This window comes from Capricornis sumatraensis, chromosome 12, assembly GCF_032405125.1.
Source record: "Capricornis sumatraensis isolate serow.1 chromosome 12, serow.2, whole genome shotgun sequence".
In the NCBI taxonomy this organism is placed as follows: domain Eukaryota; kingdom Metazoa; phylum Chordata; class Mammalia; order Artiodactyla; family Bovidae; genus Capricornis; species Capricornis sumatraensis.
Window position 1 is genome coordinate 91,756,522 of NC_091080.1, and position 25,508 is coordinate 91,782,029.

At 43.4% G+C, this 25,508-nt stretch overlaps 1 protein-coding gene across 2 annotated transcripts in view; it reads left to right on the forward strand.

Moving 5' to 3' along the window:
- Positions 1-5,557: 5,557 nt before the first annotated feature.
- The window catches only part of TNFSF13B (TNF superfamily member 13b), a 29,445-nt gene continuing 9,494 nt past the window's right edge, over positions 5,558-25,508 (forward strand). The window contains exons 1-3 of one of the 2 annotated variants that reach the window (XM_068984720.1): positions 5,558-5,875; positions 5,971-6,058; positions 23,273-23,329. In XM_068984720.1, the coding sequence (XP_068840821.1) occupies positions 5,558-5,875; positions 5,971-6,058; positions 23,273-23,329 (463 nt within the window). The remainder of the gene's footprint in view (positions 5,876-5,970; positions 6,059-23,272; positions 23,330-25,508) is intronic. The other variant, XM_068984721.1, reaches the window with a different exon arrangement.

Sequence of the window (25,508 nt, forward strand, 5' to 3'; positions counted from 1 at the left end):
AACCCACTCCGGTATTCTTGCCTGGAAAACTCCATGGACAGAGGAGCCTGGTGGGCTACAATCCACTGGGTCGCGAGAGTTGGACACAACTTAGCAACTAAACGACAGCAGCAATTACTTCGTGTAAGAAGTCCCCAGTAGGGAACACGTAGAGTCGGTTAATTCCGCAGCACGGCAGGGCAGCCAGAGACCCAGGCTTTCTTCCTACCCTGCACCTGTCACCTGGGCAGTACGGCAGTTGGTGAATGGCCAGCCTGGCTCTACGTTGTCGTATGTAGACCTGCGACAGAGTGGGAAGGCTGTCTTTTTCTTTGGTTTCTCTCTAAAGCCTCTTTCTCATGAGCCCCCCCTGCCCCCATCTGATTGTTAGGACGTCTCCTATCAGTACAGTCTCAGCAGTCAGTGCTGGTGTGGATGGAATCCCCAGGACTGTGTCACAATGATGAGGATAACAGTGTGCAGTTATTATCCTACCAAGATGGCTGGACAAGATCAGTTCCTAGATTTTGGTCAGGAAAGTGTTAAGAGGGCGAAACAGAATCCAGCATCCAGATGTGTCTGACTTCTGAGGCTGTGCACTTAACCCCCATCATTTTTTTAAGAAGCAAAATTTCAAGTAAATCTTTAAAAACATTTGCACACTCTGCCTTATTCATCTTTAAAGACAGAATTTCATAGGTAATGTTTCCTATGTGGGTATAATCCTTTATTTCTCAACATTTTTGAAGTCATCGAATCTGACCAGGTATTGTTTGAGTGTGCCTGCCTGTCAGCGTAGGGCTTCCCAGTGTGAGGCTCAGTGGTAAAGAACCTGCCTGCCAATTCAGGAGACGTAAGAGGCATGGGTTGGATCCCTGGGTCAGGAAGATCCCCTGGAAGAGGACATGACAACCACTCCAGGATTCTTGCCTGGAGAACCCCACGGACAGAGGAGGCTGGGGGGCTGCAGTCCATGGGGTCGCAAAGAGTCGGACACGACTGAAGCGACTTAGCACACGCATGTGTCAATGTGTATTCTCTGTGTTGTGTGTGTAAAATAGAAAAATCAGTCGATATATATGAATTAGATGATCACATGGACTGATACCTATTCATTGTGATACAAATGAAAATACTATCCTTGGCAGTAGTATAGAAGTAAAGGATATCAAACTAAATTGTATGCTGATTGAAAATAGTATTAAACAGAAATTTCTTAAAAACACGCACTTAAATAAACATGTACTCAAGAGAATTAAACCTGAAAGCAGTTACACTACAAATTGAGGACAATTCACAAATGAAACTGAAGTCTTACAAAAGAAGATTTTTTCCCCCAAAAGTTACAAAAATTACTTTTGGTGCTAGAGGTTAAGCACCCGCCTGCCAATGTAGGAGACGTGAGACGCGGGTTTGATCCCTGGTTTGGGAAGATCCCCTAGAGGAGGGCATGGCAATCCACTCCGGTATTCTTGCGTGGAGAATCCCATGGACAGAGGAGCCTGGTGGGCGACAGTCCATAGGGTCACACAGAGTTGGACACGACTGAAGTGACTTAACACTACAAAAATTAAGTTCCAATAAATACACACACACACTCCTCTTTTGAATATAGCCATTAAGAAATAGAAATCAACCTTGCCAGTCACTGGCATTTTTTGTATAAGAAGTAACCAAAGTTGTCTCTGTTTAAAAACATACTATTACTTCCTGGTTCAATTAGAGCGATTAGCGCTTGGCCTTCCAAATCAAGTTTCACTGTAATGACAATAGCAACTGACTGAATGTATATATTTCCACCAGAAAGCAAAATGATTTTTTTCTGTAGTAATTGTTTGCATCCAACTGTTTCTCATATTTTAAGTACTTGAGGAAGCCGGTCTTACCTGGATCTATTTTTAGGTACAGCTGCCTTTCTGGAATGACTGTTGTTTCCATTCTTGGACCATCCAAATCTTTATGAAAGATACTTTTTTTCCTCAAAGAAATGGATATGGAAGAGAGTTTCCAGACCAGCTAATTCCTCATAGGACTGTTAAGCCAGAAGTTAAGCTTTCTGAATATCTTTGAGGTTATCAATATAAGAAGCAAGTGGTCATAGAGCGGATGTCTGTTTTACGCTGTGATTCATCAGTGAGATAAACTCCTGACTTTAGTTCTGTTCAAATATCCTCTCTGCCCTCTGCTGAGTGGATGGGTCAGGGGACAGAGGACTCATTTTGTTTATTCAGTGTGTCTTAGCTCTGTTGCACGAGAATGCTGGACACTCCAGTTGAGGAAAAGCTGCTGCTGCTGCTGCTGCTGCTAAGTTGCTTCAGTCGTGTCCGACTCTTGTGACCCCATAGACAGCAGCTCACCAGGCTCCCCCGTCCCTGGGATTCTCCAGGCAAGAACACTGGAGTGGGTTGCCATTTCCTTCTCCAGTGCATGAAAGTGAAAAGTCAAAGTGAAGTTGCTCAGTTGTGTCCGACTCTTCGCGACCCCATGAACTGCAGCCCACCAGGCTCCTCTGTCCATGGGATTTTCCAGGCAAGAGGAAAAGAAGTGGGTGAAAAGGAATTGAATCACGGCAGAGAAGTCTTGGCTCAGCCCCAGCCCTGAACCAACGTGACTGTGACCAGCGAGTCAATGACTACAATCTGTTGGGCAGATTTTCGGTTAATTCACTGCCACACCCTTTCCTCTGCAGGAAACAGGTCCTCGACTGATGGAGTAATAACTTCCTTTTGCTCCTCTAGTAAGAAATTCGAGAGCCCATGAACGCCAGCTTCCTTTTCTACCTGTGTTCTGAGAAACCGAATCGTGTCGTGGGCGTGGGGGACCTCACCTGCCCGTGTCCCAGGCAGGGCCCTCCTCCTTCTGCCTTTGGAGAGAGGAGCTCTCGCTGGGGCCGCCCACTGGTGGTCCAGGACCACCTGGGGTGCAGGCAGACCGCTCATGGTTCTCTTTCCGAAGAGCAGCTGAAGGCAAAGCTAACTTCTCATAGGAAAGTCTTCCCTTTCTTTTCTGAACTTTTACTGCAGAACACAGAGAGAAGTGGCCTGTCAGAAGGGGAAGGATGTCCACCCACAGAAAGACACTGCAGGTGTCCAGGATGAAAAAGAGAGAACTCGGCTTCCAGCACTGCCTTCAATTCTTTTGTTTTTCTATGTGCTTGGGTATTATGAATGTGTGGTAAGTTGCTTCAGTCATGTCCGACTCTTTGAGACCCTATAGACAGTAGCCTGCTAGGCTCCTCTGTCCATGTCCTTCTCCAGGGGAGCCTCCCAACCCAGGCGAGTTCTTGACCACTAGCACCACCTGGGAATACACACCCATATAATCTGTGTGAGTTCCAATTACTTTCAGTCAGAAAGTAATCCCCAAACTAATCCTCTTTTGAAAAACTGAACAAAGGTCCATCTAGTCAAGGCTATGGTTTTTCCAGTGGTCATGTATGGGTGTGAGAGTTGGACTGTGAAGAAAGATGAGCGCCAAAGAATTGATGCTTTTGAACTGTGGTGTTGGAGAAGACTCTTGAGAGTCCCTTGGACTGCAAGGAGATCCAACCAGTCCATCCTAAGGGAGATCAGCCCTGGGTGTTCATTGGAAGGACTGATGCTGAAGCTGAAACTCCAGTATTTTGCCACCTCATGCGAAGAGTTGACTCATTGGAAAAGACTGATGCTGGGAGGGGTTGGGGGCAGGAGGAGAAGGGGACGACAGAGGATGAGATGACTGGATGGCATCACCGACTCGATGCATGTGGGTCTGGGTGGACTCCGGGAGATGGTGATGGACAGGGAGGCCTGGCATGCTGCAGTCCATAGGGTCGCAAAGAGTCGGACACGACTGAGTGACTGAACTGAACTGAACTGAAAAACTGAACTGTTACCTGGTGTGTTTTATCCTGATTGACTGGAAACAAGAACTGTCAAGAAGCTTGTGTTCCACAAAAGATTCTGCACACCCACTGACAGATGATGACTCCCACCAGCGAAATGGGACCAAGGGAATCACTGAAACACTTTTTCATTTTTTTAAACAGAAAAATATTTTTAAAAGTCATTTTAAAAGGTCTTGGAGCTTGCAGGTGCAAAGGGGGAAAAAAAAAAAAAAACAATCCCAATAGATAAAAATGAATAAGGCTGATGACATGACACTTAGTGAGACACGGAGGAAGCAGGCAGTCCTGGCAGGTAACTCGGAGACACCTGGTCAAGGTGAGCACAGGCCTTTTCTCTAGCAGGTGGGTGCCCGCAAAGCCCTTGCAAAGACGTCCATTGCAGCAATAATGAACATATTACAATTGAATAAGTGAAACATTCTGTTCATAAAATGAATGAATAGATTCCACATAATGAATGAGTGGAATGAATGGAAATGGAAGCATCTTCAAGGTAGCTTGCTCCACATTCCCGGGAGTCTTGTCAGGATTCTCAGAGACAGTTATCACCCACCCAGAGAGGACACTGACTCACAGGCCACACCATGTCCAACAAGGGAGACTTGAAGGCCAAGCCCCTCTGGGTGGAGCCGCATCCACCCAGGTTGGGTCATATGTTCGACTGGCTCGAGTGGGCCTAATGGGGACGAGCAGATAAGCTGCTCTAGGAAGAGAGCAGTTAATGAGAGTTCCCAGGGAACCAAGAGCCAGAGAAGGTCGCTTCTTTCCCAACCAGTGTGCTGGGGACTTGCAGCTCCAGAAGTGGGGACCGCAGAGGTGGGAGGGTCCTGGAGCCTGGCCTGCCCGTGAATGGCTGACTCCCAGCCTCCCAGGACCCCCGAGTCCCTGGAGGAAGACCTCAGATTTCTGTTGGAAACCGCACCCACCCACGTAGAAAGACTACCGACTCTCCCACCCACCCCCCGCGAAGCTGATCTAAACAGTTCTCCAGAATGCAAGAACATTCTTTTTATCACATCACCAAGGTGATAACGGAGCAGAGTGCCTTCCAGCGGACCTCTGCGCCTCCTTTGAGGACACTTCATTTTATTTCCTACTTAAAGACTGCGCAAATCACTCTCCAGGGGTGCCCGGTTCACTGCTGAAGCACTTCGCTTATCTGACCTTCACATGGATTATCTTTATCACATTTAGCAGGAGTTTATTCCTGTTCTTTCCCGCTTCTCTCCAAAGCCACGTGGCCCCAAGTGGACCCAGTCCTCTCCTAATGCCTGAGGGGCAGCTCTTCAAACACTTTCCTGTCTTAAAAGCTCCCCAGAGAGTGCTGCTCCGAGCTGCCAGTTCCCTCCTCATCAGTAGATCTTCGGGCCGCCCCCGCCCCACCCCGGGTCTGTGCAGGAGTGTTCTGAGATGCCATTAAAATTCTTACAAAAACTGAAAGTGAAATGAGGAAGGCCGATTGAGCAATCGGATAGAAGGGTGAATGCCAGGAAGACCTAGCCTACAGTTGGGGCAAGAGATGCAGCCGCGACAGAGAGGAGAAAATTCAGGAGAACTCGCCCCAGGGCGAGCGCCGCCGGGCTGGGCCGTGTAGTCAAAGTGGGACATCTACAAACCCAGATAACAGGAAATGATCCATTCTCTGTGGTCACTCAGGCTAGGGGCCCCAACCTGCAAAGTTCCAGGAGGGAAATGGATGACTCCACCGGGGAGCAGTCCCGCCTTTCTTGCCCTCAGACCAGAGAAGAAATGAAACTGAAGGAGGGAGGCTCCGTCCTGCCCCAGGAGGAAAGCCCCTCCGGCCGGTGCTCCAAAGATGGAAAGCTGCTGGCCGTGACCCTGCTGCTCGCCGCCTCGTCCAGCTGCCTCACGGTGCTGGCTTTCTGCTGGGTGGCGTCCCTGCAAGCGGAGCTGGGCAGCCTCCGGGCGGAGCTGCGGGGGCGGCCGGGCGCCCCCCAGGCCGGAGCCGCGGCCCCGCGGGAGGCCCCCGGCGTCACCCCCGCCCTGAAAGTGAGTGTGCCGCAGTAGCCGCAGCCCCCCGCCGCCGCCCCCGCCCCAGACCCCGACGCCCCGGCAGTAACGTGGTGGGGCTTTTCTCTTAGCAGCGGATCTTTGCACCCCCAGCTCCGGGAGAAAGCAATTCCAGCCAGAGCGGCAGGAGTAAGCGTGCCCTGCAGGAGGCAGAAGAAACAGGTACGTTTGCGGGGGAACAGAAGCGCCCAGGGGTCCGGGCTCCAGGGCTCAGGTAAGGAGGAGAGCATCCTGCCTGGGAGAGGGACGCCGAACAGAAGCCGGAGGCTGGAAAAGGCATCCCAAGCCCGTGTGCCCCCCAGGGCGGAGCCAAGCCCTGGCCGGTGTCCTGGGCTGACCGCGTGTGGGAGCACCTTTTGGGGGCATCCGTCTGTGCGGCGGCGCTTAGAGCACAGAAGAGGGGAGAGGGGCTCACCTCTCCGCTCAAAGAGAGAGCTCGCGCCCACGTCAGGAGCACCGTCTGGCAGTCCCCGGGGCGAGGGGGAAGCGCCAGGAGCTAGTCTGGAATGAGGTTTGGTCCAGACGAGGGGCAGACTGCATCTCCGAGGGGCGTAGCTGCTGCGAACCCACGTGGAGACCAGGCAGGTGCACGTTGGTGCTCTATGCGATTTCTTCCCTTTTCAAAAAGAAGCCTATTTTACACACTGGGGCACAGAGATTTTAAAGCTTTTCCTTATTATAATGCTCTTCCAGGAGCTCCGCAGGTTTATAATCTGTAATAGTTCTTTAGTGATTTCTACCTGCTCCAGAGACATCTCAGTTTTGGGAGGGGAGACACCCCAAACTTTCAGCCTCAGTTCCTTCATGTCAAGGATGGAAAAGAGAATTTGCATTGCATCACTAATATTGCAATTTAATAAACCCTTCGTGCTGTTTCCCGTTTATATTACAGGAGCATTTTTTGAAGCCCTAGAATGTGCCAGGCAGGCTTGTATGGAGGAGAGGTGTTGTCGCGTCTCCTGTTTCGTTTAACCTTAGTGCTGACTATGAGGCAAACTGATCAGGTGTAATTATTTACCTGTATTTGCACTTTGAAGGAGAGTGCTTGAGAGACAGATTAGGTGTTCTGCCTCTCTCTCTCTCTCTGACACACACACACACACACACACACACACACACACACACACACACACGATGCTCCTTCTGTAAACTTATTTTTCACTAAATGCATTATTCATGGAAAAAATTCCTCCTTAGTTTTATACGGCAATACATTTTGTATCTGCTTATCATACCCCCATGCCAGTTGTCAGAAACAACTGGGTTTATACATTTTAAAACTGGAAAATGCTCCTATTTTTACTATACTCTAACATCCTTATTTTCATATTTTGCATTTTGTCATGCATATTTTCTGCATAATTGAAAAAATACGGCACATATACTGTGGCATATTTTTGTGTTGACTTATTGCACAATAAGCTTTTTCCTTATTTCTAAGTAATTCTCACATATACTAGTTTTATTTGTTATCTTATAATTATGATCATTTCCATTTTTTTTTTGGTAGAATGGAACATGTCAAAATTTTTGTGCAAATCTCTTTGTTTCTGAGGAATTTTATGCGTATACTCAATATAAATTCCGTAGATAGAATGTCTGAGCCAAAGAGGATGGACATCTTTATCACCCTTGCTACCTGTTGCAACATCCAAATGAATTACAAATGAATGCAGCAGAGATGCAGTGTGCAAGTTCTTCACATTCTTACACGCTTTACCTTTAAAGACATATTTTGGCTAGCTCAGTAGGTGAAAAATAGTGCCTCAAATTTAATTTGTGGCTTGCTTACAAATAAGAATTATCTTCTTTTTGCATATTTTGGTAGCTTCTAATTTTATCCTCTACTAATTTTTATAACTTCCCTCACTCATCTGTCCTATTTTTAAAATAATTTTGAATAAGCTCTGTGTTAGGCATCTTGTTTATCAAAATTTTGATGTAAATGTTTTCACAATATTTTGCTGCTTTTTAGAACTTGTACAGACATCTTGCATCTGTATATTTTAATGTGATAGCTTTTTAAAAATTTTCTGTAAGATATCAAAGTTAAAATACATATTTATCCATAATCTCTTAAAGTAGTTTGCTATTTTTTCTGCTATTTTGACTTTTTTCTAGTAATTTAGAATTGTAGTTTGGTATTAAATCCGTTAATCCTGGAGTTTATTTTTGAGAATCATGTTATACTCGCCTTAACTTCTCCTTTCTTCTCTTACTTTTTCCTTCCAAAGTGTTGCTAAATATCTAAACCAAATTAATTAGATGATTCTTTTTAATTCATTTATGTTGAAACACTTACTATATTATATTGAGTTCCTCATATATAGTTGAATCTATTTTGAGACTGCTTTTTTTCATGGATTTATTATCCAATTTATCGGCATTAAATATTGTAAGGAATTTTGTAATAAATTGAGCTTCAGCATCTAGTAGGGTGAGAATGCCTCCTTCTTCAACCTTGTCTGCTAGTACTCTTGCCTATAAATTTATTGTTAAAAGTAAACCCTAGCTCGCCCATTCCAAGAGGATATAGACTCATTACAGCAGATTTAAGAAGGAAAAAACTGAGTAAGAAATAAATAACTCCCTAAGTCCCACTTCTCCAAAATATGTTCTATTAATATATTAATATTTTAAAATTTCATCCCATGTGAATGTTTTTTCACATGTGTGTTTCTAAGGCGTCCAAAAATGATATACTCACAAAAATTTTTCCCCAAATAACTTTCAATGTTTAGAAAATTTGGAGAATAGCAGAAAATTCTAACCAATGAATAAGAATCCACCCAGTTTCCATAGCACAGATGTAATCACTATTATCAATATCCTGGTTTATCTCAGATTTTTATAGAACTTTAATGGAGCGTATATATGGTATATATATGTATTATATTTATGTATGTATATTGTGTATATATACAGTACAAACTGCATATATATGTACAGTATATACATTGTATATTTAGTTACATATGCAGTACTTAGTTACATATTTATCTCTATGTCTCTCTCTACATATACTTATAGCATTCATAGATCCCAGAGGAAAAATTTAAAGATGAGAAACTCAATGACAGTTATTATCAGCAAGTCTTGTCAGTAAAATTGACTTGAATGTCTCATCCTTTCAAGCAGGGAAAATGTCCATTTTGCTTAGCACTACTTTAAAATTTGTTTATGTATATACCAAGAAGCTTGTATGAAGCTACATGATTTTCCTTTGTTTTCCGTTTGGTAAGGTCCTTCTTTGGGAATTGAGGAGGTTCTATGCAGTTTGAATCTATGGAACTTTCTTTGGTTCTTGATTCCATTCTAGTTGTGACTTATTTTAAGTAAAGCTCAAAAGCCTTAGGTTATCCCTTTTAGTTTTAAAATGTTAGTTTTCAGTTCATTTATTAGTTATCTATATATGTTTAGATACATTTTATTGGAATTTTATAAAGCCTATAACTGAGGAAAAATGAATTTTCACATTTTGAATTTATCTATTCAAGAATTTTTAATATCTATGTTAAATATAGAAGTTTAAATTCCACAATAAGGCAGTTTTCCTTATATAGGTTTCACTATTCTTTCATGATTAATTTTAAAATGTTACTGTTACTTTGGAGCCTTGGCATTTTCAAATTGCTGGTTAAACTGTTTAAAAAAATACAATTTTCAAGTAAATGATGTATAGTATTTGACCTCACACTTATTTTTAAGCCACACCAGGGCAGTTAGTGGATTTATAACTAACAGAATTATAATATTCTTCTAGATTATTCCTAGAATATTCTGCTTTATCACATCAGTTTTGTCATCATTTTATAACCATGCTCAAAAGTTTCACAGTTAAATATGGTTAAGTAATATACCAGAATGTTACCCATTCTTATTTTCCTATAAATCCAACCCAGATTTCAGCAGGCATCTCAATTTTATTGGGTATATATTCAATTTGTAAGTAAATTCCAGTATGTTGTGGGCTAGGAAGTCTGACCTCTCCAGAACACAGCAAGCCTAGTTCTTTCAGGATCTGATATTCATCACAGATCACCTAGGAAGGTTCTTTTCATTTGTGTGTAGGCTCTCTGTACAACTAAATAGACTTCTGTGGTCTGGTCCCATTTCTCCTATTGTACAGTCATCATGATACTTGCACCCTGTAGGTATTCCATGAACATGCATGGATCAATTTAGGGCTCAATATGAAATAAGATGGAATGATTTAGGAATGATTTGGGATCACTTTGCTTCCCACATGGCTCAGCCATAAGGAATCTACCTGCAACGTAGGGGGTACAGGAGACGCAGGTTCAATCCCTGGGCTGAGACGATCCCCTGGAAGAGGAAATGGCAACCCACTCCAGTATTCTTGCCTGAAAAATCCCATGGACAGAGGAACCTGGCAGGCTACAGTCCAAAGGGTCACAAAAGAATTGGACACAGCTGAGCGACTGAGTGCCCAGCACCAAGTGACATCATTTGGCGGGGCGGGCGGGGGAGGGGGGGGTAGGGATTTTCCCATATTTCTTCATTTGTCAAGTTTTGATCAAAGACTCTCTTATGAAATTTTTAAAACTTGACCTTTTAAAGAACTGCTTAACCAAAGAAGAGCTTGATCAGAAGACTCAAGTCCCAGGGGTGTGATCTGGAAACCCCTTGCCTCAGGCTCTCTCGCTACCCCAGGCAGAGGCAGTATTTGGACTCATTGAAAAGCCAGAGAAGCTCCCCTATTCAGCGACTTCTTTAACTATAATTTCATGGATTGTTAATTTTTTTTTTTAATTTTAATTGACGTATTCTTTACATACTCAGAAAAGGGCACGTATCTTCAAGTCAGTGAAATTCACAAACTGCACGTCAGTACATGAAGGGCAGCACCCCCATCAGCCTACACCCCGGTTAGCACTCCTTGCAGACACCCCCACCCCACCCAGGAGCAAGAGCACTGCTTTCACTTAAGTCTAGAATTTGGTGCTAGGGCTCCAGTTTTGCTTTTCTTAACTATGTTGTGTTTCAAATGAACGTCTTAGCAAGTTTCCTATGTTTCATAAGAATTTCTGACTGTAGTCTAACAAACAGAAGTGTGGGGAAGTCCAGGAGTAAAATTGCCAAATGGCTTATAATAGCCAGAAATTCACTTTTCAGCCCATAAGTGTATTTGGAGAGAGTCCCAATTAAGAAAAAAAAACAACCCTAAAGTGACACAGCTTTGAAGATATTATGCATGAATGTTTCTTCACTGATGGAGTCACAGTGATCCATGTATTGAACCTGAACTTAACTGTGATTCTCTTCATAAGAACCTAAAGATAATCAGCTTGAGAGTCCATCAAGAAAGTGAATTCTTCCAAATGCGTTTCTACTCAACTCTAACAGTTCACTAATAAAATGAGATGACCTTTTGCTTTCTCCCTTGTTCAGTAGGGAATTTAAAAGTTATCGGAAACTCATGTGTTTCAGATTATGGAAAGACAAAAATATTTTCGTTAATATTTATTATACTTGTCTGAATTTTAATAACAAAAATAGTGGTGAAAGCATGAGGATTTTAAAGAAAGTAAAAACAAGAGCAGAAAAAGAATTGCTCATATTTTATCTTGCAAATATTTCCTGTAAGATTCAGACCATTCTACTTTGTATTTCTCCATTTTTAAAATAAACTTTTTGAAATTATTTTAGAATTACAGAAAAGTCACAGTAACAGTGCAGTGAGTTCCCTTATGACCCCATCCAGTTCCCTCCGAAGTTAGCATCTTGTTACCTTGGTGCCTTTGTCACAGCATAGAGACCAACACTGGGATTTAACTAAACTCCTGAAAGTGTTAGTTGCTCACTCATGGCTGACTCTTTTGCAACCCCGTGAACTGTAGCTTACCAGGCTCCTCTGTCCATGGGATTCTCCAGGCGAGAAAACTGGAGTGGGTTGCCCTGCCCTCCTCCAGGGCATCTTTCCAATTCAGGGATTGCATCTGGGTCTCCTGCACTGTAAGCAGATTCTTTACTGTCTGAGCCAGCAGAGAAGCCCTGACTTTGAATTTCACCAGCTTTTCCCCTAATGTCTATGTATGTTCCAGGAGCCATCCAGGACACCACAATGCATTTGATTTTTTTTTTTTAAATCAGAGTTTTGAATATAATAAATATGAGTGCGTGCATGCCCAGTCATGTCTGACTCTTTGCAACCCAGTGAAATGTAGCACACCAGGCTCCCCTGTCCATAGGGTTTTCCAGGTAAGCACACTGGAGTGGGTTGCCATTTCCTCCTCTAGGGGATCTTCTTGACCCAGGAATCAAGTCTGCATCTCCAACACTGGCACGTGAATTCTTTACCACTGAGCCACCTCTACCTCCTTAATAGACATAAATTAATGCCTAATATGGTAACCTAAATATTTCCCTGGGGTAAACATTTCTATTGTTAAACATAAGTGTACACGCTAAGTCACTTCAGTCATGTCCAACTCTTTGTGACCCCCCTGGACTGTAGCCCACCGGGCTCCTCTGTCCATGGGATTCTCCAGCAAGAATGCTGGTGTGGGTCGCCATTTCCTCCTCCAGGGGGTCCTCCTGACCGAACCCACATCTCTTGGTCTCCTGCGCTGGCAGGCGGTTTCTTTACCATTAGTGCCACCTGGGGAAACAGAAATATATCAATACTGGGTTGTTGTTGTTTTCTGAGTCTTGAAATCCATAGTCCATTTCCCTTGCAAGAAAAGACAGGATGTCTGAGGGGTCTGTAGCATCCAGTCTTTGCATAATCGACATTTTGGTCTCATCTGTAACTTCCAAGGCTGTAAAAGGCGTGTTGCAAGTATGCAGTGTGTAACTCAACCATCCATTCTGTCCCCAAACGGGCCTGCAGCCTCTTACCCAGCAAGGGCGTGTGCTTTCCTAGAACAGAAACAGATGGTTGCTGTCATGGTGATCTTTGACCAGAGCCTTCCCTGTGTGTTATTTTTCTTGTCCCCTGCTTCAATAAGGAGAGACTTCTTTTCAGTGTTGCAAGAGCTGGCTTCTGTTCAATTTCCACAAAAGTATTTAAAATGCAAATAGTGACCTGATAACCACATCTCTGAACCCTGTTCTTATCAAGTTTAAAGTTTTGGGAAACTGAAGAGCCAGGAAGCAGATCAACCAGGGTAGCCAGAAGTGATATTGTGTCTCTTCCAACCTTCCCTAACCTCAGAGGTTCCTAACACTGTGCTGGTTGTTGGGTATTGATCAGAGAACAAACAGATGAAAGTTTCCTGCCCATGGGATATCACATTGCAGTGAGGTGGGAAGCCACAGAAAATAGTCAATAAACATAATTGATGAGTAAATTATAATACTTGAAAATAGCAAATACATCGCAAAAGTGAACATTTTAGGGCGAGCTTAAGAGAACCAGCAGAGTTAAGGGCGAGGAAGGGCAAGGGGATGTGTCTCTATTTCAAATAAGAGAGGCCAGGGTAAGTCTTTCTATCTAATTCCCGAAAGCTCAATTGTTCTTTATACTTTTCAACATTAAAAAACTTCAGACATGCATAGGTGTCCCATGTGGCACAGTGGTAAAGAATCCAATGCAGGGGACACAGGAGACTCAGGTTCAACTCCTGGGTTGGGAAGATTCTCTGGAGGAGGAAATAGCAACCCACTCCGGTATTCTTGCCTGGGAAATCCCATGGACAGAGGAGCCTGGTGGGCTACAGTCCGTGGCGTCACTCAGCACACATGAACACATAGGTATTTTAGAAATAAAGTCATAATGTTGAGGGATGCTTTCTCATTAATAGTTCTGTAAAAATGGATGATATTCATTTTAATGGTTAATTGCACTTTTTATGGGTCAAGTCCTACTTACACCATCTGTGTTGGTCAGCTGCTCTTTTGTTGTGGTGGGATTTCCTTTTTAAAACATATCCGCATTTCTGAGGAGTTAGTTAGAGAAACAGACTTTTCTCAAAATAGAGGAAATGCTTACTGTGTAAAGCTCTGAGCTAGGCATTCCGGAACATACAGAAAAGGGGAGAGATGAGTTCCATGTGAAAGCTCTGGGTTTGGCCCTGTGGACGCAGGATTATCATTTGCCCTATTAATAAACCCAGGAGATTGGCATCGCTGTCTGCACTTTAGATGAGCGAACTGAAGCCCAGACGTAGTCAGTCTCTCCTACCAGCAACCCACTACTGAGTTGGAAACTAAGCTAGTGTTGCCTGAGCAACTCAGGATTCACTAAGACGACAACCAAGGTGTGAGAGGTGAGTGTGTGTGGCGAGGGTAAAGAAACAGGTTCGGGGCGTGTGAAATTTGGGGATCACTGCGGCGTCCAGGCGGAAATGTCCCCCAGGGACTGGAACATGCAACAGCCAACTACGCGATTTATTGGTACCTTCCTCCAGATAGTCAGCTGTGTTTCTACTTTCAGTTTTACCTTCCTTGACTTCAGACCTGTTGGCACGTTGTGTCATGAAGCTAATGTTCTTCACTGTTAAGTTAGGTTGCCCAGTGCCTCCTGAGTATTCCTCTTTAATAAAGAGAATATCCTAAAATAATACAAAGAAGTCATGACGAGAGAAAAAGCATATCCTGTGGAGATGATGACTCAATGAAAGAACTGGTAACTTTAAGTTAAAATACTGACTGTTTGCAAAATTAAACATGAAGATAGCGTTTTTTGTTTTTGCTATTTTATTCTTGGGGCTTCCCTGGTGGCTCAGTGGCGAAGAGTCCACCTGTCAGTGCAGGCGATGCGATTTCGATCCCTGAGTTGGGAAAATCCCCTGGAGAAGGCAATGGCAACTCACTCCCGTGTTCTTGCCCGGGAAATCCCATGGACAGTAGAGTCTGGAGGGCTACAGACCATGGGGTCACAAAAGAGTCAGACACGACTTGGCGACTAAACAACAGCAGTTTTATTCTTAGTGCTTAAGAGGCTGTGCAGAGGGCTACCATCTGACATGCCCTGTGTTGCCTCAGGCATAGACCAAGAGTGGTGCATGACAATGTACAGCTAAGCCAAGACTCTTTTTCTGCACATATACATGTAGACCACGTTCAGATATATTTCTTTACTTCTATCAGTTATATTTATTTCTACTGCATTTTATCAGCTTCATTCCAAGCCCTCCTAAAAGTCAGCACCACTTTCTTCCCTCCCCAGGGCCATTATAGTGCTGCCATCTTTCTGAATTCACCAGAATTGAGAGGCTGCTTCTATTATTATTTTTTAATTCTCCTTCAAACACATATACCCATTAGTCAGAAACTTTTAAATTTTTCTTGACAGTTTGTTTGGGTTGCTCCAGTTACATAATTGCTTTTTAGACCAAATCGCCCACGTTACTATGTTTATTACCAGTCAACAGCTGAATCTTGACTCTCGTTCTCCCTTTGTGGTAACTGATTCTACACATAGACACATGGATGATCTTTCTCAAGCACAAAATGTGTTAGGCAAGCCCCTCTCAAGATTAAAAATCCCTAAACTTTTTTTTTCTGTTTTATACCAGGTCAAAAACAAACTTCTCAATTTAGCTCTCCAGAAATTCTTTTAAAACTCTTTCAACTCATATTGTTTCCTAAGCTACAAATAAGTAACTTAACAAAATTTGCTGGTAAGGCAAACTGCTTATCTGTGATAATCAAACTTTATAATCCCATTCCCACTCTTCAAATTTTGTACTCCCACTCTGAGAGAAATGTTTATCCCCAAACCATGACTTCTTCGATTTCTTCATAATCTATGTCCAGCATTAGGTCAACGTGTGCATCTTTAAGGGTTTTCTCCTAATTAAATTTTTACAGCCGCTGATTATTTATTCAAAACTAACTCAAGCAAAAGGTTTCCTCTGTGGCACTAGTGTTTAAGAGCCCTCCCTCCTATCAGTGCAGGAGACTAAGAGATGTGGGTTGGGGAGATTCCCTGGACAAGGAAATGGCAACCCAGTATTCTTGTCTGGAGAATCCCACGGACAGGGGAGCCTGGTGGACTCCTGGAGGGCTACCGTCCATAGGGCCACAAAGAGTTGGACACGATTGAAGTGACTTAGTATGAAAGCAGCTCAAAAAAATAAATAAATCGAATTCCTACATTTGTCCTGACTTCTGTATACTGAACGTTAGGCATCACTTTCAGAGTCCTCATTTTTAAAACATGCACAGTGTAACGTGTAAGAAGACAGAGGAGAGAAGAAAGAGAAAAGAAAACGAAGGATGGACATCTCATTCAGACTGAAGAGCTTGGAAGAAGTTTCTGGAGTGAGATGAGTGAGAACTGTGGGAGCAGGATATGGACAGAACACGGACAGTCATGGACAGAACGTGTGCAGCAGGGGAAGTTCAGGGTGGGCTGCTTCTCATGGGACCACACACAGTAGGCAATACCTGCATGCCTTATGGTAGTTTCTATTCGGTTTAGCTTGGTGGAAATAAGGTATAAGAAGCTGATTCCGGTTTGAAAGGGCTTGATTCCAACACAGAATGCAGTGCAACAGCGATTTGTTTGTTCTTTAATTGTTAAGTCATGTCCGCCTCTTTGTAACCTCATGGACTGTAGCCCACCAGGCTCCTCTGTCCATGGGATTTCCCAGTATTCCCAAGAATACGGTAGTGGGTTGCCATCTCCTATTGCAGGGGATCTTCCTGACTCAGGGATTGAACCTGCATCTCCTGCACTGACAAGTGGAGTCTTTACCACTGAGTCATCAGATATCAGCAATTCCATGAACTGTCAAGGCTCTTTTCCTGATTAAATGAAATTTGAATGTCATACTTTAAAAGGTGACTTTCAACCTCAATCAGTCCAACCACTATTCCAATTATAAAGTTGGTTGGATTTTATTATATTAAATATTGAGCAATACTAAATGATTTCTGCCCTGAAAGTTCTTATTTTAGGAATTCTCTTTTGTAAACTAGTTTTGTTGTCAATATAATGTCTTGTTTTAGAAATATTTTTCACATGGTTTAATATTATGAGTGAATTTTCCTATGCTGTAAAACTGTACTTAAGATCAATCATTTGTGTTTCTCAGATCATTATGATATGTAATATATATACATAGATACACATGTACATATATATATATTTAGAAATATGTGTCTCCCCATTGACAGAAAAAGTTTTTAAAGTATGCTGCTGCCTTGCTTAGTTAAAAAGAAGTTTAAAAGACAAACTTTGCTCAAACTCTTTATAATTCCCCTCAATTGTAGCAGAGGGAAGATGTATAAAAGACATTTGAAAACCAAATGCCATCAATTAATACTACAATTGTTGTTAATATTATGTTTCTTATTTTAGACTATGCATCCTCAAAACTCTTGTGGTTGAATATCTAAGCTATTGGGAGATTAAAAAAAAAAAAAACAATGCTGCCCTTTTTTGACCTACTTTTCGTGAGCAGTAATCTATAGATCAGTCTAAGATCAGCTCTATGTTGAATTGGAAAGAAAGTCCTGAAAGACTTAACTGGAGATAAGTTGTTAATAGATACCATATGTCCTAAAAAGGGATTTCCCTGGTGGCTCAGACAGTAACGAATCTGCCTAAAAAGAAGACCCAGGTCTGATGCTTGGATTGGGAACATCCCCTGGAGAAGGGAGTGGGAAGAATTAAAAGGTGAAGAGGTTAAGAGAACTGATGGGGTTGATGAAACCTGAGTGGCATCTAACAAGGACAGGATGGAAGGTCCTGTTCTTATTTCCAAGAATGTGTGTCCTTGAAAAGCCCTGTGACTTTCTCCAGAATAAGGAAAATTAATGAAGAGCACTAGCTTCAGTGAGTATAATTCAAACCCTGCTATTAAACTGTCATTTTAATGTCCCCTTTTCTTTTCTGAAGGTTTTTTGAAATAAAAATTTCTCTTCATTGTGTATTTTCTTCTAAAAGTTATATTTCTGCTGCCATGCAATATAATAGACCATTGGGTTTTTACACAAAGATTTTTTAAATATATGGACCATTTTAAACGTCTTTACTGGATTTGCTACAATGCTGCTTCTGTTTAATCTTTTGGGTTTTTTGGTCACAAGACATATAGGATCTTAGTTCCCCGACCAGAATTGAACCTCTGCACCCTCTGCACTGGAAGGCAGAGTCTTAACCACTGGACAACCGGGGAAGTCCCCTGCTGCTGCTGCTGCTAAGTCACGTCAGTCGTGTCCGACTCTGTGCGACCCCATAGAAAGCAGCCCACCAGGCTCCTCTGTCCCTGGGATTCTCCAGGCAAGAACACTCGAGTGGGTTGCCGTTTCCTTCTCCAATGCATGAAAGTGAAAGTGAAGTCGCTCAGTCCAGCTATTCTTGACCCCATGGATTGCAGCCCACCAGGCTCCTCTGTCCCTGGGATTCTCCAGGCAAGAGTACTGGAGTGGGTTGCCGTTTCCTTCTCCAATGCTTGAAAGTGAAAAGTGAAAGTGAAGTCACTCAGTCGCGTCTGACTCTTCCCGACCCCACGAACTGCAGCCTACCAGGCTCCTCCGTCCACGGGATTTTCCAGGCAAGAGCACTGGAGTAGGGTGCCATTGCCTTCTCCAGGGAAGTCCCCTAGAGCTTTGTTTTTTGATGTGTAGGCTGTGGCCAAGTTCTAGTTGGGCTCTGGAGATTAAAGTCCAGGTATTTCATATTAGTTTGGTAGTTTCCAGACATCCCTCATTAGGTAAACCCCTTTCGGTCTGAGGCGGGGCAAGTCTACTGCAGGCATTGTATGGGAAAGGCCAAGGAGGGGGCTACTTGAAATGGGGTGCCTGTTTTGTTAAGATCTTCATTTACTCGTGGCCTTGCTGGGTCTCCATTGCTGAACGGGCTTTTCTCTGGTTGCCGCGAGTGGGGGCCACTCCCCATTGCGCTGCGTGGGCTTCTTGCGGCAGTGGCATCTCTTGCTGTGGAGCGTGCGCGCCAGGGTGCTTGGGATTCAGTGGTTGTGGCGCGTGGGCTCAGTAGTTGCAATTCCCGGGCTCTGGAGCACGGGCTCAGTAGCCGTGGTGCAGGGGTTAGTTGCTCCGGGGCATGTAGGAGCCTCCCAGCTCAGTGATCCAACCCGTGACTCCTGCATCAGCAGTGGACTCTCTGCCACTGAGCCACCAGTGAAGCCCGGAAATCATATTTCTAGTATTTCCTAGGTCTCTTTATCTGTTCCCTTGGCCTTCTTTCTCTCATAGTATCCTTCCATCGTGCTCCCAGATTATTTCGTTCAATACCATTAAGCACAATAATGCTCGTGCTACTGCTACTAATAGCCAAGACTGACTTTGCAATCATTTTGTCCCAGGTACACTACTAAGTGTTTCAGGAGCATCATCTCACTCAGTCTTAACAGTATGCATGTCCATGGCAAAGGAGAGATGGAGAATTTGGAAATTTGACTTTGATTTGTGTCAACATCCTCCCCTTTTTCTGTGTGGAGGAAAAATTAGAGTTTTGCATGCTCCAGTCGGCGTCTGCATCCTCACAGGACTCACCGCGGCCCCATGTGTGTAGTCATGCCTTAAGAGGTGTTTGTTAGGAAAGTAGGTGTAATATGGCAGCTCTAGACACTGAGATGTCAAGACGTCTTCAGTCTTGAGATGCTTGGATGTTCTGTTGGTCCTTTCTTTCACGCTGTCCTCATTCCCAGCTATTCTGCCTGCTAGGCTGCGTTTCCGTATTTGCTGTTGCAGAGGGTCTGCTGTAGGAACTGCAGTGATGAGTCACACTTTCCTGCTGCACAGATACTCCTGCTATGGTTTTCCAGCTTTTTAAAAGGAAAAAAATGGCACAAATGATCCTATTTACAAAACAGAAATTGAATCACAGATGTAGAAAACAAACTTACGGTTTTCAAGGGGGGTGCGGTGGAGTATACTGGGAATTGCGGTTGACATATACACACTACTGTATATAAATAAGGGGCTTCCCGGTGGCTTGGGAAGATCCCCTGGAGACGGAAATGGCAACCCACTCCAGTACTCTTGTCTGGAAAATTCCATGGGCGGAGGAGCCTGGTGGGCTACAGTCCATGGGGTCGCAAAGAGTCGGACATGACTGAGCGACTTTACTTTCACTTTTCTCTTTCTGGTGGCTCAGAGGGTAAGCAATCTCCTGCACTGCAGGAGATCTGGGGTCAATCTCTGGGTCACAAAGATCCCCTGGGAGAAGGGAATGGCTACAACTCCAGTATTCTTGCCTGGAGGATTTCAAGGACAGAGGAGCCTTGCGAGCTACAGTCCATGGGGTCACAAGAGTTGGGACACAGCTGAGCGCTAACACGTCCATGTGTAAACACATAACTAATAAGCACCACTGTATAGCACAGCGAACTCTGTTCAATGCTCTGTACTGGCCTATATGGGAAGAGAATCTAAAAAAGAGTGAGAAGTGAAAGTGTTAGTTGCTCAGTCGTGTCTGACTCTGTGCGACCCCATGGACTGCAGCCTGCCAGGCTTCTCTGTCCATGGGATTTCTCAGGCAAGAATCCTGGAGTGGGTTGCCATGCCCTCCTCCAGAGGATCTTCCTGACCCAAGGATTGAACCCAGGTCTCCAGCATTGCAGGGGGATTTGATAGCTTATGGTGAACAATGTTGGATTCGTGATCTCCAAAGAAGATTTGGCTTTGGGACCAGGGACCAGGCTTGATCACTCAAGAGCTTTTGTGTAGCAGAATTTTATTAAAGTATAAAAAGGGAGAGGGAAGGCTTCTGACATAGACATCCGAAGGCGGATAGAGAGCGCCCCCCTCACTAGTGTTAGCAAGGGAGCTGTGTACTTTTTAAATTAGTTATTACAATAAATCAAAAAATGTCTCAAGGTTGTAAAAATTTTAGCAGACCCGCTCTCACAATTTACATTTTAAGATAACAGGATTAGAACTTAACAATAGAAAGATCCTACCAGACCCTCTCCCATAATATACATTCTAAAATATCAGAATTAGTCAGAAGGTTTTCAGGAAGCAGAAACTGTCCTCAACCAGAATACACTGTTGTTATATAATCCCTAGTAGAGAGTTTAAACTGAGTTGTGTAATCATCAGTTCCGGGCTTAAAGAAAAAAAAAAAGTTTTATGTGACTAAGACTAAGAAATGTAGAGGAAAAAAAAAAACCAAGAATTTCAGACCCTTATCTCCTCCTCAGGGACCCCCGACTTCTTATTAACCTGCCTAGGAATCGACTCTCTCAGATTCTTGACCATCTGAGCCACCAGGGAAGCATGTGTATAATGACTCACTTTGCTGTACACCCAAAACTAACAGAACATTGTATATCAACTATACTCCAATAAAAAGAAATTTTAAAAAAAGAGCCACAAGGTAGCCAAAGTGTTCTGCTCCTATTCAAACCATCAGATTAATATAAAAATGTGTTAGAAACATCTCGTGGTTAAAAAGGATTGCAGTTTTTAACATTACAGTTCTGCTTTTAAATACCAAAGAACATTTTCCGGCGGATTTTCTTACGTGATCACTGCCTTTAACAGCGTTCTTTTTAGGCCTGTGCATTTGCATAGCTTCAGAATATCACATGATTATCACATCTGTTATTCCATGGTTTCCGCTAATGATCTGTAGTGGGAGCACTCCGCTGTGTTAAGCTCTTAAAATGTATACATTGTGAAGCATGTTTTTAAAGCATTACTTCAACTCTGAGTAAGACGGGTGGTATAAAATAATCTAAACTAATATTTTCTTAATTTATAATAGGCACACTTAGCAGTACTCTTGCCTGGAAAATTCCATGGATGGAGGAGGCTGGTAGGCTGCAGTCCATGGGGTCGCTAGGAGTTGGACACAACTGAGCAACTTCATTTTCACTTTTCACTTTCATGCATTAGAGAAGGAAATGACAACCCACTCCAGTGTTGTTGCCTGGAAAATCCCAGGGACGGGGGAGCCTGGTGGGCTGCCATCTTTGGGGTCGCACAGAGTCGGACACGACTGAAGTGACTTAGCAGCAGCAGCTCCATATTCCATGTTTTTCATAGATACTGCTGTGCTTTCTTTTTCCACAGACAGAGTACCTATTTTGCTTTTAACCTGAAGGCACTGTCTTCCTTTAATAGAATAGCTATATATTATTTTGGGCTTTCCTGATAGCTCAGTTGGTAAAGCATCTCCTGCAATGCAGGAGACCCCAGTTTGATTCCTGCGTTAGGCAGATTCACTGGAGAAGGGATAGGCTCCCCACTCCCGTATTCTTGAGCTTCCCTGGTGGCTCAGCTGGTAAGGAATCCACCTGCAATGTGAGAGACCTGGGTTCAATCCCTGGGTTGGGAAGATCCCCTGGAGAAGGGAAAGGCTACGCACTCCAGTATTCTGGCCCGGAGAATTCCATGGGCTGTATAGTCATGGAGTCGCAAAGAGTCGAATATGACTGTGTGCCTTTCATACTGCACATGCTTTGGTGCACTCTGGAATACTCTGTATGCAGTGTGCAATGGGAACAGATGTGAGTGGAGGTGTCCCAGATGCTTTACTGGTAATGCAGCTGCCTGGAGAAGTCTTCTATTTTACCTTAAAAAGATGTCGCAGCTCTCCTTCTCTTTCTAGTCCCAAACATTTTACCAAAAGCCTGACTTTGGCTCCAGAGTGAAACAGGCATGATTAAATTCAGGCCCCGTCACTGTCTATCCCTGGGGACTGGACAAGTTGTTTACACTTTCCAAGATGTAATTTCCAGTGTGTAATTCTTAGGATTTTTGTGAAGTTGCCTGGATTTATACTAGCTCAATAAATGTTAGCAATTATTTTTATTTTCAGTAATGTTAATAGTGGTATTTTCAGTACTAGTCAGTTATGATTTGATGTTAGATTAAAAAAAATCATTTTAGAGTAATCTGATCATTGGCTCGTATATTTGAGGGAATTGGAGAACTAATGTCAGTAGCTAAACTTTCTTTCTATCCAGGCATATGTTTTAGAAGAAGTTCAGCTAAACTGTTTAGATGGTATTCCCTGGTGACTCAGAGGGTAAAGCATCTGCCTGCAATGAGGGAGACCCAGGTTTGATCCCTGGGTTGGGACGATCCCCTGGAGAAGGAAATGGCCACCCACTCCAGTACTCTTGCCTAGAAAACTCCATGGATGGAGGAGCCTGGTGGGCTACAGTCTATGGGGTCACAAAGAGTCAGACATGACTTCACGTGTTGGCAAAATAAAAAAAAAAAGTACTATATTTCAATAGCAGAGAGTTTTTCTAAAACTTGAATTTCAAGTATATACATATTGCATTTAAAGTACCAGTTATATTGAAATCTGTGGGCATATTTCCTAAAGGGATTTTAAGAACAGCATGTAGGCAGTGAGAAAGTATTGATAGGATTGATTAGGGGCCATTGGAAGAGTGGGCTTGTAGCTTTGTACTCTTGGTCGTCTTTGTTCCCTCACTATTTCTATTCATGTAACTAAAATGATATATTTTTGCTTTTCAGTCACTCAAGACTGCTTGCAGTTGATTGCAGACAGTGACACGCCTACTATACGAAAAGGTAACAAACATTTGCAGGGACTTTTCCACTGAGAACCCAGTTCAGTCCAGTTACCTGCACATTTCATGCCCCAAAATTGTATTTACACTCCACCTCAAATCAATGATCTTCCTCAAAACTTCTCATAATCAGATTTAAGATAATAGATTCATTTAAAATAATTGGGGAATAAATATTTAGGCTCCTATAATAACCTAACAAAGAGAATTACCTTTGGGACACTAATACTGAGAAATTCTAAATAATTAGCATGTGATAAAGCAAAATTGGGGCTTCCCAGGTGGCTCAGAGGTTAAAGCATCTGCCTGCATTGCGGGAGACCTGGGTTTGATCCCTGGGTCAGGAAGATCCCCTGGAGAAGGAAATGGCAACCTACTCCAGTATTCTTGCCTGGAGAATCCCATCGATGGAGGAGCCTGGTGAGCTATAGTCCACGGGGTCTCAAAGAGTCGGACACGACTGAACGACTTCACTATGCACTAAAGCAAAATTAATACTAAATCAAAGTCAGGTTTTTATTTAGAAATGATTTTGGCTTCTTTGCCTCAAGATCATCTTCAGAAATATTCACTTCCCTGTTATATTAAGTCACAGAATATTTTAATAGGATGAAGATAAAACAACATATAGACATTTATATTAATTATTTATCGATAAGTATATAATATGTACAAATAAATAACATTTTTGTGATAAACCTTCAGTGTGAAATTATTACTTTATATTTTACATGTGCTGGTTAAAAACACAATTTCCAGTTACAGTGTGGGCACCGGGGCTTAGCAGCGAATAATGCATATGTGAGTCCTCATTTTCACAGAATTTACCTTCTATGAGGGGAAAACAGAAAACAAGCAAATGAACAAGGAAAATCTATCTTGCATCTGTATTTTTCACTGTGACTTTAGCTTAAGTGCAACTGCAATGCTAAAATACTTGAAGTTCTGTTATTGCTTATTGTTTGACATTTTCCGAAGTCCAATGTTTGCAACTTTTTTTGGGTAGCAAATTGTCTCCTAAGAATTCAGATAGAGCCAGAAGAAGATTCGAAAGACCAATGAAAAATTATAACTTGGGAAAGTCTTGTTTTACACATTTGGCCAGAACCAAAAATGCTGTTCATCACCGTAAAGGGTGCGGCTGCTCCTCCCCTGTGAGCTTGCACTTCACAGAGCCGTGGTCTTCCTGGTGCGGCAGCCGCTCCACACTGACCCTCCCTGCAGGGTCCCGGGGCTTATCTGGACCCTTTGCCATGTGATGAGATGTGACTCCAGTAAATCTGGAATGTGTAAATAAGTGTTAGTGTGTGTGGAGGTTTCCGCAGTACTGCTTGACTGCACCCTGGAAATCGTGGTATGCTGGGTTTTTCCTTTGTCATTTGTCTCAAGATATTGCTTCACTGGGGCTTCCCAGGTGGTTCTAGTAGTAAAGAACCTGCCTGCCAACGCGGGAGACGCAAGAAACGGTGGTTGGATCCCTGGGTGGGGAAGATCCCCTGGAGGAGGGCATGGCAACCCACTCCAGTATTCTAGCATGGAGAATCCCATGGACAGAGGAGCCTGGTGGGTTACAATCCGTAGGGTTGCAAAGAGTTGGACATAACTGAAGCAAAGCCACTTAGCACACACGTTGCTGGGTTACACAAAGAATTATTCACCTTAAAAATGCAATACTTATTTTGTTTTAGATTCAACGTCGAGTATTATGGTAGGTAGCAACATGTTTCCTCAAATGTGTCCACACCATAATCCCCGAAACCTGTAAGTTTATTACTTTATCTGGCAAAGGGACTTTGAAAATATGATCAAAATAAGGAATTTGGGCGTATTATCCTGGATGACTTGGGTGTTTCCAGGTGGCACTAGTGGTAAAGAATCCGCCTGCCAATGCAGGAGACCCAGATTCAATCCCTGGGTCAGGAAGACGCCCTGGAGAAAGGAATGGCCACCCAGTCCAATATTCTTGCCTGGGAAAACTCACGACAGAGAAGCCTGGTGGGCTACAGTCCCTGGGGTCACAAAGAGTCAGACACGACTGAGGACAGCACACAGACATCCCCATCTAATCTCCCAGACCTGCGCCAACCCCATGCTGTAGACTCCGGGGGCCCCAGGGTAATCACAGAGGCCCTTCTCGAGGGGGCTGGGGGTTCGGGGTCAGAGGAGGGGAAGCGGCAGTG